The 12,793-nt window shown below is 48.7% G+C and overlaps 1 protein-coding gene across 1 annotated transcript in view; it reads right to left on the reverse strand.

The window, feature by feature from the left end:
- Positions 1 to 601: 601 nt before the first annotated feature.
- The window catches only part of LOC122923703 (perlwapin-like), a 49,244-nt gene continuing 37,052 nt past the window's right edge, over positions 602 to 12,793 (reverse strand). The window contains exon 3 of the mRNA XM_044274552.1: positions 602 to 1,008. Coding sequence (XP_044130487.1) covers positions 881 to 1,008 — 128 coding nt within the window. The 3' untranslated portion in view covers positions 602 to 880. The remainder of the gene's footprint in view (positions 1,009 to 12,793) is intronic.

The raw sequence follows: 12,793 nt of genomic DNA on the forward strand, positions 1-12,793 counted from the left end.
AGCCAGCGACCTCTTCTCACTCCTGGGCTGACAGTTCTCCCTGTCTGCTCATAGTCTACACAATCCTTCCTCTGTCTGATTCCGGCATTCCCCTTCTCTGTCCCTGACACTAGAATACAATCCTGATTGTGTCTTTTGAATGTCCCTAAAATAGTTTTCCTGGCAGACCCTGCAAGTCCCAACCCCCTCATCCACAGCCCAGCCCAGAATGACCTTCTGCTCGCTCTGCTCGGGCACCTCCCTGTCTGCGGCAGCACTGATTGGCTCATCCATGCTGTCTGTCAGCCCGGGGTCCAATCAGGGCAAGGCCCCCCCACTTCCTGTCAGGGTCATGTGAGAACCCTTCTTCTTCCTCTTTTTCCCGCTGACACGTGCACTAATACTATGTTACGTGCCGTTATAGTGGACTCATCCAAAACAGACCTGAAAAGGTTCATAACTTGGAGTCTGGTTGGGCGCAGTCCTCACCTCTGACCACCAGGACCTCGCCCGCTCTAGACTGCAGGGTCTAATGTCAGGGTCAATGAGCAGGAATTACATTTCTCGGCCACCAGTAATAATTTGATGCCTCACAATGGACGGTCAATGATACATCTCAGTCTCATTTTTCATCTTCTGCTTTATTACATTGATAAATGTCACTATGATCGCTGAGAAGGAGGAGGAATCTGGCTATAATGGGGGTGTATTCAGACTGAGCACCTGGGGCAGCGGATCCGGCCCTGAGTGTCTTCACCGCTGTCACCTCCCAGGGTTATCTGCAACTAGAGAAGGAAAAGCCGCGAGAAGAGAGAATTACTGAGGCTGATCGGCGATGTGTCCTCCGCTGTGAGGGACGGAGATGCATCCGGCCGCCTCACATCACTTATTACACATTGATTCACCATAAGCTACAATTTATGAAGCAGCATTTCTGTTTTCCTGGACAATCACTGTCCACTTTACATATTCCAGGTGGCAGATCGGATGGGCAATCGGTCAGTGGTGGTGGGCATGTTCCGGGCTTCTCTGGAGAAAAAATGGTCATTGAGTTAGATTTCCAGATGTAACTATAGAAACATAAGACACAAAGTATCGACACTACATATCCTGAGAGACTGGAAGAGCGGCATCAATGAGAGAGATATCCAGATAATGGCAGAATAGTGAGTGCAGCTCTGGAGTATAATACAGGATGTAACTCAGGATCAGTACAGGATAAGTAATGTATGTACACAGTGACTGCACCACCAGAATAGTGAGTGCAGCTCTGGAGTATAATACAGGATGTAACTCAGGATAAGTACAGGATAAGTAATGTACTGTATGTACACAGTGACTGCACCAGCAGAATAGTGAGTGCAGCTCTGGGGTATAATACAGGATGTAACTCAGGATCAGTACAGGATAAGTAATGTATGTACACAGTGACTGCACCAGCAGAATAGTGAGTGCAGCTCTGTTGTATAATACAGGATGTAACTCAGGATCAGTACAGGATAAGTAATGTAATGTATGTACACAGTGACTGCACCAGCAGAATAGTAAGTGCAGCTCTGGAGTATAATACAGGATGTAAACACAGGAACAGTACAGGATAAGTAATGTATGTACACAGTGACAGAATAGCGAGTGCAGCTCTGGAGTATAATACAGGATGTAACTCAGGATCAGTACAGGATAAGTAATGTAATGTATGTACACAGTGACTGCACCAGCAGAATAGTAAGTGCAGCTCTGGAGTATAATACAGGATGTAACTCAGGATCAGTACAGGATAAGTAATGTAATGTATGTACACAGTGACTGCACCAGCAGAATAGTGAGTTCAGCTCTGGAGTATAATACAGGATGTAACTCAGGATCAGTACAGGATAATTAATGTAATGTATGTACACAGTGACTGCACCAGCAGAATAGTGAGTGCAGCTCTGGGGTATAATACAAGATGTAACTCAGGATCAGTACAGGTACTGTATAATATCTATGTACCTAATGGAAATATATGTAATGGCAGTAGAAACATTACTTCTAGAGGAGCACACAGAACCTTGTGGAGCTCTCATATGATGACACATGAAGTGCTCACAGGTCCACACTTTGGAACATTAATGCGCTCCTTGCGTTAGTCCTCACAGTCATGTGATGCAGATACAGTCCTGATAATTGCCGGGCTGCCTGCCACCAGTGAAGCTGAATTTACCTCTGAGATGTGTTTGTGGTAAAGCAGATTTTGGCAGATCAGGTGGAGCTAGTCATGTAACCATACAGCTGTCAGATTCCTTCACCAGGTGCCAAATCCTGTGTAATAATGAGCTCCATCTACTTGTTGGGTTTGGTTTCTAATAAACTTACACTTGATGGGATTTATGCATTCTTTGGTGCACCGAACCCTGCAGCACTTTTGTTTTCCATAACAGTCATCGTCCGATTTGCACTGATCAGGAGAAATGTTAGGAGGACTCTCTGCTAATGGTTCTAGGGGACATTGTCCAGGTTTCTCTGTAAATAAAGAAGTTGATGTGTCACACACGTATCAGGTAGTTACATGTAGCCTCTTATAAACCAGATTCAAAAAGTGACAAATATCAGTAATAAACACTTTGGTCGAATGATCCCGTCTGTGACCGGCTTTGTTCTTGGTGGAAAGATTGTCCTTGTGTTGACAGAACTGTCTCATTCAGAAGGATCAGAGGCATAACCAGGGGCGTTGCTGGGGTCTGAGAACATCCGGGGCTCAAGCCCACTGAGTGGAAATTTGCATAATAAGAATTAACATACAAGCCAACGCACTTAAAGGGTTTCTGTCATGAGAAATAGCGTTCTGTAGCAATGTGCTGATGTCAGCGGTACATAACAGCGCGCTTTATAACTCCCTGCCCGCCGCCGCTCTCTTCAAATAAACACTTTCAAAATATGCTAATGAGCCTGTAGGTGCTATGGGGGCGTTGCTTCAGCACCTAGAGGCTCGGTCTACTCACCCTTTGGCACGCCCAGGTCCAGTTGATTGACTGGCGAGTTCTCTTCGTTCAGTAAATCCCGTTCCTGCGCCGTCCAGGAGCGCGTCCTGATCTCTGCACCTGCGGCGAATACTAAACGGGATGGCGCCTGCTAAGTGAGTGAAGCCGGCGCAGGCGCAGAGAGTGAAGCCAGCAGCAGGAGCGCGTCCTTCACTCACTGTGCCTGCACCAACTACTAAACGGGATGGCGCCTGCTAAGTGAGTGAAGCCGACGCAGGCGCAGTGAGTGAAGCCAGCAGCAGGAGCGCGTCCTTCACTCACTGTGCCTGCACCAACTACTAAACGGGATGGCGCCTGCTAAGTGAGTGAAGCCGGCGCAGGCGCAGTGAGTGAAGCCAGCAGCAGGAGCGCGTCCTTCACTCACTGTGCCTGCACCAACTACTAAACGGGATGGCGCCTGCTAAGTGAGTGAAGCCGGCGCAGGCGCAGTGAGTGAAGCCAGCAGCAGGAGCGCGTCCTTCACTCACTGTGCCTGCACCAAATACTAAACGGGATGGCGCCTAGGTGCTGAAGCAACAACCTCATAGCACCTAGAGGCTCATTAGCATATTTTAAACGTCTTTATAAAGGGAGTTATTAAGCGCACTGTTATGTACCGCTGACATCAGCCCATCGCTACATAACGTTATTTCTCATGACAGAAACCCTTTAATTACAGGTTTTATTTCTATGGAGGTTCCGGAGATGGCTGTGTACAGCAACCGGCTGTCTCTGGCACTCCGATAGAAAAGAACAGAGGAATTGTGCACATTTCTGACCAGCCACTCCGTCCATTTCAGGTGGGCTTCACAGGATACAGAGCCTCCATTATCATGCTCTGAGGAGGGGGGGTAGAGAACCCATAGGACCCTCACCAATCCAATAGTGGATAGGGGACTACTTTCTTTAACTGGAAATTGGAATAATCCTTTAATGCTGAAATAAAATTTGCAAAAAAATAAACAATTATCGGGAAGGAACAGTTCCGTCCTGATAACTGTCTGCTGCTTGTTAGTGGAGGGGAAGAACTACATTTACACTTACAGGCTGGTGTCATGGAAGATGTGTGCACACCTTGTCTTGTTCCGCTGATCCGCTACTTGAGGGCTGCGCGGTCATGAGTTCAGTCACTTCAGTGCGCAATCCTGTCCTGCGGCGCGTGATCCCGGGTCTCGCAGGATCAAGCGCCGCAGGACGGGATTGAGCAACGAACTGACGGAACTCATGCCCGTGCAGCCCGCAAGTAGCGGATCAGTGGATCATGTACAAGGGGGTGGGGAGATGATCTGTGGGATTGCCCAGGTCGAATCAATATTAAAGGGCCCTGGAATAGCCCAAAATGCTACCAGCATAACATATCATTCGGGGCACTGGACAAAACATCCGGATGCTTTGACCTAACGACGCCCCTGGACATAACAGTAAAACCAGTAGATGTTCCAGAGCTTTGTCCGTGTGGACTCTTGACAATCACTGAACCCTAACCGTGCAATGATGGTGTTGGTCAGATATAATTCTTCTGACTTCCTCTTTGCTTGGATTGTATCTACTATAGGTTGAACCTAGAGATGAGCAAATCGAAGCTGACGAAGTCGAAATTTGTTCAGAATTTCAGGAAAAATTTGATTCTGAACGAATGCGAATTTCCTCGTACTTCGTGGTAACGAAACACAATTTTTCCTAACAATGGCAGCTAAAATGGTGGCTACACGTGTGAGGACATGGGGCAAGGAACTCTGGGAAGGCGGGATGACCCATAATACCATGAATGCAGCCAATCAGCAGCCAGCCAGCCCGGTGATGTCACAGCCCTATAAATACGGCGGCCATCTTAGATTCTGCCATTCACCATCGTACTTTGTTCAGGGACAGACGTTTCAGGTGCTAGGGAGAGTGAAAGAAAACCTCAATGTGCAAAAAAAGTGCTTTATAAGTGCACGATAAGGATAGGGAGGAATCATGTCACATCAGCTTAGTGCAGGGACAGACGTTGCAGGGGCTAGGGAGAGTCATACAGAAAACATCATTGGGAAAAAATACCATTTAGGCCTCATGCACACGACCATTGTGTGTTTTGCTGTCCGCAAATTGCAGATCCTCAAAACACGGATGGCGTCCATGTGCGTTCTGCAATTTGCGGAACGGCACGAACAGCCATTGATATAACTGCCTATTCTTGTCTGCAAAACTGACAAGAATAGGACAGGTTATATTTTTTTGGCGGACCACGGAACGGAGAAACGGATGCGGACAGCGCACAGAGTGTTGTTCGTATCTTTTGTGGCCCCATTGAAGTGAATAGGTCCGCATCCAAGCCGCAAAAACTGCAAACCAAAACAATGGTCGTGTGCATGAGGCCTTACAAGTGCAGGGAAAGATTATTTGGGGATCCAAATAGCCATTATACAGCTTTGTCATTCCAGTAATTTGTTGCAGGGGTTCAAGTGTTATGTTGAAAAGCCTTTAGTGGCTTCTATCTGTGGAAAAAGAGAAATACATACTCTGTTCACTTCTGCAGCTATATATGGTGAAAGCGTTTAGTGCCCTATTATAGTACAATACGAGAAAAATAGACGCTGTTCACATTTAGTTTTATTTGCGGTAAAAGTGTTTCTTGTCATATTTCTAGAGAAAATGAGTAAAATACACGCAGTTCACATTTGCTGTTATTTGTGCAGAAATAATTTAGTGACCTATTTCATTACAAAAAGAAAAATATATTTGTCGCTTTTATAGATTTTTGTTTAGTTTACTTACAAGTATGTGAGACAGAGAAGTGCCAGACCATGCACAGAGGAGTGGCAGAGGCCTGAATGTTTCTGGCGCAGGCACAGGTCGCAGCAGAGTAAGGGGGCACGGCAGCAGGAGTTGCAGCGAGAGGCCTGAGCTCCCGGTGTCATCTAGGTGTCTTGACCAGCAACCCAGCGGTTCTTGATTGGTTAACTCGATCATCCACATAATCCCAAGTGACATCAGACACCCCCAGCCAACAGTCGGTGGGTTCGTCAGACACAACCCTTTGTTTGCATGGTCCGGGAGCAGGCCCTGTGCCCTCAATTGTCCTCAACCTGCCTCTGTCCTTTTCTGTTCCATCACCGCGAGAAGTTTGCTGTAGACTCGGCTCCACTTTTCAGCGAGGAAGAGCTACTAGAGGACAGTCAACAGCTACTGCCCAGTCAAGATCTGGAGGAGGCATCCACCGCTTCCTCAACTAGGTGGGCAAGTAGTGATGAGGAGAGCTTGTGTTGCGAACGGTCAGGCTCCTGACCCAAAGACCATTGAGGAAGACATCAGTGATGTGCAGACACTACTCGATGATGATGAAGCCGATTGCACTTGGGAGCCGGGTGAAGAAGGGGCTTCATCATCATCAGGAGAAGAGGGTGGCAGCTTGCTAGTGAGCCAGCGGCTGAGCCAGCAAGTAGCTAGCGTGGTCGGGAGTCAGCAGGGTGGCAGCAGTGGGAGGTCGGGAGCCAAATGGGCATGAGGTAGAACACCCGCTTTGCAGCAGCCTACCTGTCCGGAAAGGAGTGGTGCAGGGGTTCACGGAGGCAGCGGTGGTAGCAGTCAGCCAGTGAGTAGTGTTGGAGGGAAAATCAGGTACTCTGCGGTGTGACAGTTTGTTGTGGAGCCGCCAGAGGAGCTCAACATGGCCATATGTAGATTATATGGGCAGAAGGTAAAGCGAGGGCAGGGTGCAAATGTTGGCACCATGGCCTTTCACCAACATATGTAGTGTCACCATAAAGTGGCCTGGGAGAACTGTGGCTCTGATGTGGTGGGAGATGGTCCCTTAAGGGAGACGATCCCTTAAGGTCTGGGAGACCTTAACTTTGAATCGGTGTTGATATATCTTGACAATGTGGTGGTCTTCGGGAAGTCCTTTGAAGACCATCTGGCCCGGCTGCGGCAGGTCCTCCAACGCTTAAGGGACCATAGGTTGAAGATAAAAACCAAAAAAGTGTCAACTCTTTTGTCGAAGCATTAAGTATCTGGGCCATGTGTTGACCCCAGAAGGGGTGCAACCCTCTCCCGGAAAAGTGGAAGCGGTTCAAAAGTGGCCACGACCGAAGACCCTACGAGAATTCCAGGCGTTTTGGGGGCTGGCAGGGTACTACCGTCGATTTATCCCCAAGTTTGCATATATTGTGGGGCCCTTGAATGAATTGCTCCGGGGGACAGCTAACGGCCCTAAAAACCGTCCAATTTCGTGGGGGGAGAGGCAGGAGAAAGCACTAGATGAAGTGAAGGATGCTCTGACAAAAGCCCCAATCTTAGCTTATGCTAGGTTCGATACCCCATTTCTGTTGTACACGGATGGGAGCCTGCATGGCTTGGGGGTCTTTCTAGCGCAGAAGCAGGATGGTCGGGAGCGGGTTATTGCGTATAAGAGTCGCTCCCTCCGAGGGTCCGAGAGAAACCCAGACAATTACAGCTCCTTTAAGTTAGAGCTGTTGGCCTCTGTATGGGCAATGACGGAATACTTCGCCGAATACCTGACTGGGATGGAGGTGTTGGTGCTGACAGATAATAACCCTTTGGCACACCTGAATAATGCGAAGTTGGGAGCTTTAGAAGAGCGGTGGATAGCTCGACTGGCGAAGTTCAACTACCGGATCAAGTTCAGGTCTAGAAAAGAGAATGCTAACGCTGATGCATTGTCCAGAGTACCTGTGGGCTCCCCGGATGGAGATGTTGACGATGACCTGGAGGACTCTGAGACTCCTGACCTGGGTCGCCTACCTTCCTTCGCGGCGGTGGCACACTCAAGTGGGGTGGCGCAAGGGCCACCGGTACTGTTAGGAAGGACCCATGCAGATTGGGTGCGGGCCCAGAATGAGTGTGAAGATATCTGGAGGGTAAAACAGTGGGTCCGGCATAAAACGTGGCCAAAGCCAGAGGAGCGAGAAAGTCTGATGCCTGAGGGCCACAAGCTGCTCCGGCAGTGGGACAAACTGACAGTGGCCCACGACCTGTTGTATAGGAAGGTCTACACACAGACAGAGTTGGAGCATCGGTGGCAAATCGTTATCCCGGTTGCCATGGCTCCCACGGCTGCTCGAGAAGCTCATGAGAGGGGTGTCCACTTTGGTAGTGATAAAACTTATAAGTAGCTACAGAGGCTGGTTTACTGCCCAGATCTCGAACGGATGGTGGAGAAGGCCTGTCAGATGTGCAGAGCTTGTGACCTAAACAAAAGTGTGGCGCAGAGGGCTCCGATTCAGACCATCCAAACGTCCCAGCCATTAGAACTATTGATGATAGATTATGTGCAGGTGGGGCACTCCAATTCGGGTCATGGTTTTTGTTTGGTTATGACCGATCATTTTGCTGACATGAAGCCAGATTCTCTGTTATGGGACCTCTCTCCTCTGCCTGGGTGCCTGGGCCTAAATATCTGACAATGGACTATTCCAGTGTTGGGTGATGTAAAGCATGATTCTCTGCTATGACATAAAGACTGATTCTCTGCTGACATGAAGCCAAATTCTCTGTTATGGGACCTCTCTCCTCTGCCTGGGTGCCGGGGCCTAAATATATGAGAATGGACTGTTACAGTGGTGGGTGACGTGAAGCCAGATTCTCTGCTATGGGACCTCTCTCCAATTGATATTGGTTAATTTTTATTTATTTTAATTTTAATTCATTTCCCTATCCACATTTGTTTGCAGGGGATTTACTTACATGTTGCTGCCTTCTAGCCCTTTCCTGGGCTGTTTTACAGCCTTTTTAGTGCCGAAATGTTCGGTCCCCATTGACATCAATGGGGTTCGGGTTCGGGACGAAGTTCGGGTCGGGTTCGGATCCCGAACCCGAACATTTCCGGGAAGTTCGGCTGAACTTCTCGAACCCGAACATCCAGGTGTTCGCTCAACTCTAATGATGACACATGAAGTGCTCACAGGTCCACACTTTGGAAGATTAATGTGCTCATAGTAACAGAGTAACATAGTAACATAGTAACATATTATATAATGTCGAAACAAAACATTTGTCCATCCAGTTCGGCCTGTTATCCTGCAAGTTGATTCAGAGGAAGGCAAAAAAAAAAAGCTGTGAGGTAGAAGCCAATTTTCCCCACTTAAGAAGGAAAAAAAATCCTTCCTGACTCCTTTCAGGCATCAGAATAACTCCCTGGATCAACGACCCCTCTCTAGTAGCTATAGCCTGTAATATTATTGTAACGGACCGTTTCAGCAGACAAGGGGTTAAAATCCGTTTAGGCGATATGCCCCTTTCTGAGAGACAGGCACAGCTACTGCAGATCACCAACCTCCCGAATTGGATACAAAATAGCACTCCAAACTGGAACCTCGCAAATAGCTGTCAGCAGACGAACAGGAAAAGCGTATCAGTCAGCTTACACTCCTGGCAATCAGTCTCTAACAGCATACATGGAATCCCCCCAATAACAAGACAAGGCTCCGTCTTGAGGGTCTAGCAGTGGTCTGAAGTGCTGGCACACCCAGCCTGGTTTTTATTAGTTGTTGCAAATACAGGACAGATACAACACATCCCTACAATGCATCATGGTTTCCTCCTCTCTGTCCCGGAGACAACCGAGACCAATCCAATTATCTCTCAGGACAAAGGGGAGGTCGCAAATACACATGTGGAGACAACAGGACAGACATCACCATTTAAACACACAATGGGACAATGGGACAATAGAAACACACCCACACAAAATCCTCCCCTCTGCCGATGATGATTATTTGAACACAACGGCGAATATAATTATCAAAGGCAGAGAAATACAGTTTTATAAAACATATAACAGGAACCCCAAAACATGCAATAACCCCAAAACCTCGGAACCGCGGGATCTGGGTGAACCACATATCCAAAATTCACCCACATCCGTTCGGTAGTTTGGAAGATACAGTTACACTGAAAATATACAAGTTATACAGAAAATAGTCACTAATAAATGTGTCCCCTGTTTGGTAGTTTCAAACTACTTTATGATGTCTCTGTGCACCAAATACAGGCAAGATAGCACCGTGTTGAAAAGTCAGAACAGTGTCTGTGAGTTAAAATGGCCGCTATCTATTGTTCTCACCATGTGCTCCATCCAAGCAAGTAAGGCAAATGATGCAATCCAGGGACAGAGGGCTCCGTCCCAAGTGCCTTAAGACCCAATAACTTAAGGGACCATAATCCCAGGGCAGGAGGCTGGTAAACAGCCCCCTCCAAAACACTGTGGTGAGCTTGGTTTCGCCACACATCTCCCCCCCCAGGGAAGACTAACCAGATACCTGACCTCACGCCGGTCGGTACCTGAGTTAGTCTGGCAGCCCACCCACAACCCAATACTGGACCTGCTGAATTTCGTAGCCTGTCTCTGTCCAGTGAATCCACCAAGATTATATTTGTAGCTGGTACTCCCGGTCTCTGAGTTGCTCCCTGGCTTGGAGTGGAGGTTGCTTTGTGGGCAGGGATCAGCGGTACTCTGCCCTGGTGCAAGTGTTACCACAGAAGAAGCCTGGTTGGAGTCTGGTTGTTGGAGGGGGAAACCGACTGTCTCCCCTTTGGCTAAACAGCCCTGTTGCTGGGGGACAGGACCGACTGTCCCTACCCCCTGTGCTGTAAGTGCAAAGACCACGGTCCCATCTGCACTGTTGTGGGGCTTACTGTCTCCCCCTGGTGCGTTAAGCTGCCGCTGGGAAGAGGGGGTAACGAGCTCCTCTCCCATACATACTTCCAGCCGCTGGGGAGGGCGACCGACCGCCTCCGCTCCCAATACAGTGTCCTGCTGCTGGGGAAAGGAGACTGGGCTCTCTATTCCCTGTAGGACACTCTGCCGCTGGGGGACAGGACCGACTGTCTCTGCCCCCTGTAACTCCGCCTGCCGCTGGGGAATGGAGACTAGGCTCCCAATTCCCAAAAAATCATGCTGCTGCTGGGGGGCAGGAACAACTACCTCTGCCCCCTGTAACTCAGCCTGCCGCTGGGGAGGGAGGACGTTGCTCTCCTCTCCCTGCACGTCACACTGCCTTCCCGGCATATCACTCTGCTGCTGGGGGGCAGGAACAACTACCTCTGCCCCCTGTAACTCAGCCTGCCGCTGGGGAGGGAGGCCGGTGCTCTCCCCTCCCTGCACTTCACACTGCCGCTGGGGAATGGAGACTAGGCTCCCACTGTCCCGCAACCGTAACTTCCGATGGAGGTCCACCCAACGTGGCAGCTGACCGTCACCTTCTGCCCGGTATAGTAGGGTCTTAGACACTAGACTCCTCACGAACTTCACGTATTTCTCAGCTGGATTGGGTCCGAAGAAGTTCAGCCGCAACCACATCATACGGTCAAATTCCTCCACAGAGTATCTGTACTCCACTGCTGGTTCCATCCTGGTGCTTTTAGGGTCACTGTACTGAGACATGCGTTGCCCTTAAGTTGTAAAATCCAAAGAAATGGTGTCTCCTGTAGCTGTCCTTCTGGCTGTAGGAACGATCCCGCTGCTTGCCACCAATGTAACGGACCGTTTCAGCAGACAAGGGGTTAAACTCCGTTTAGGCGATATGCCCCTTTCTGAGATGCGGCACAGCTACTGCAGAACACCAACCTCCCGAACTGGATACAAAATAGCACTCCAAACTGGAACCTCGCAAATAGCTGTCAGCAGACGAACAGGAAAAGCGTCCAATCAGCTTACACTCCTGGCAATCAGTCTCCAACAGCATGCAGGGATTCCCCCCAATAACGAGACAAGGCTCCGTCTTGAGGGTCAGCAGTGGTCTGAAGTGCTGGCACACCCAGCCTGGTTTTTATTAGTTGTTGCAAATACAGGACAGATACAACACATCCCCACAATGCATCATGGTTTCCTCCTCTCTGTCCCGGAGACAACTGAGACCAATCCAATTATCTCTCAGGACAAAGGGGAGGTCGCCAATACACATGTGGAGACAACAGGACAGACATCACCATTTAAACACACAATGGGACAATAGAAACACACCCACACAAAATCCTCCCCTCTGCCGATGATGATTATTTGAACACAAGGGCGAATATAAAATATCAAAGGCAGAGAAATACAGTTTTATAAAACATATCACAGGAACCCCAAAACATGCAATAACCCCAAAACCACATATCCAAAATTCACCCACATCCGTTCGGTAGTTTGGAAGATACAGTTACACTGAAAATATACAAGTTATACAGAAAATAGTCACTAATAAATGTGTCCCCTGTTTGGTAGTTTCAAACTACTGAATGATGTCTCTGTGCACCAAATACAGGCAAGATAGCACCGTGTGGAAAAGTCAGAACAGTGTCTGTGAGTTAAAATGGCCGCTATCTATTGTTCTCACCATGTGCTCCATCCAAGCAAGTAAGGCAAATGATGCAATCCAGGGACAGAGGGCTCCGTCCCAAGTGCCTTAAGACCCAATAACTTAAGGGACCATAATCCCAGGGCAGGAGGTTGGTAAACAGCCCCCTCCAAAACACTGTGGCGAGGTTGGTTTCGCCACAATTATTACACTCCAGAAATACATCCAGGCCCCTCTTAAATTTCTTTATTGTACTCACCATCACCACCTCCTCAGGCAGAGAGTTCCATAGTCTCACTGCTCTTACCGTAAAGAATCCTCTTCTATGTTTGTGTACAAACCTTCTTTCCTCCAGTAGAGATGGCCCGGATAGTTCGCCGGCGAACAGTTCCCGGTGAACATAGCTTGTTCGCGTTCGCTGCGGCGGGCGAACATATGCGATGTTCGGTCCGCCACCTATACATCTTCATTGAGTAAACTTTGACCCTGTACCTCACAGTCAGCAGACACATTCCAGCCAATCAGCAGCAGACC

The sequence above is a fragment of the Bufo gargarizans genome, unplaced genomic scaffold (assembly GCF_014858855.1).
Source record: "Bufo gargarizans isolate SCDJY-AF-19 unplaced genomic scaffold, ASM1485885v1 original_scaffold_1822_pilon, whole genome shotgun sequence".
NCBI lineage: Eukaryota > Metazoa > Chordata > Amphibia > Anura > Bufonidae > Bufo > Bufo gargarizans.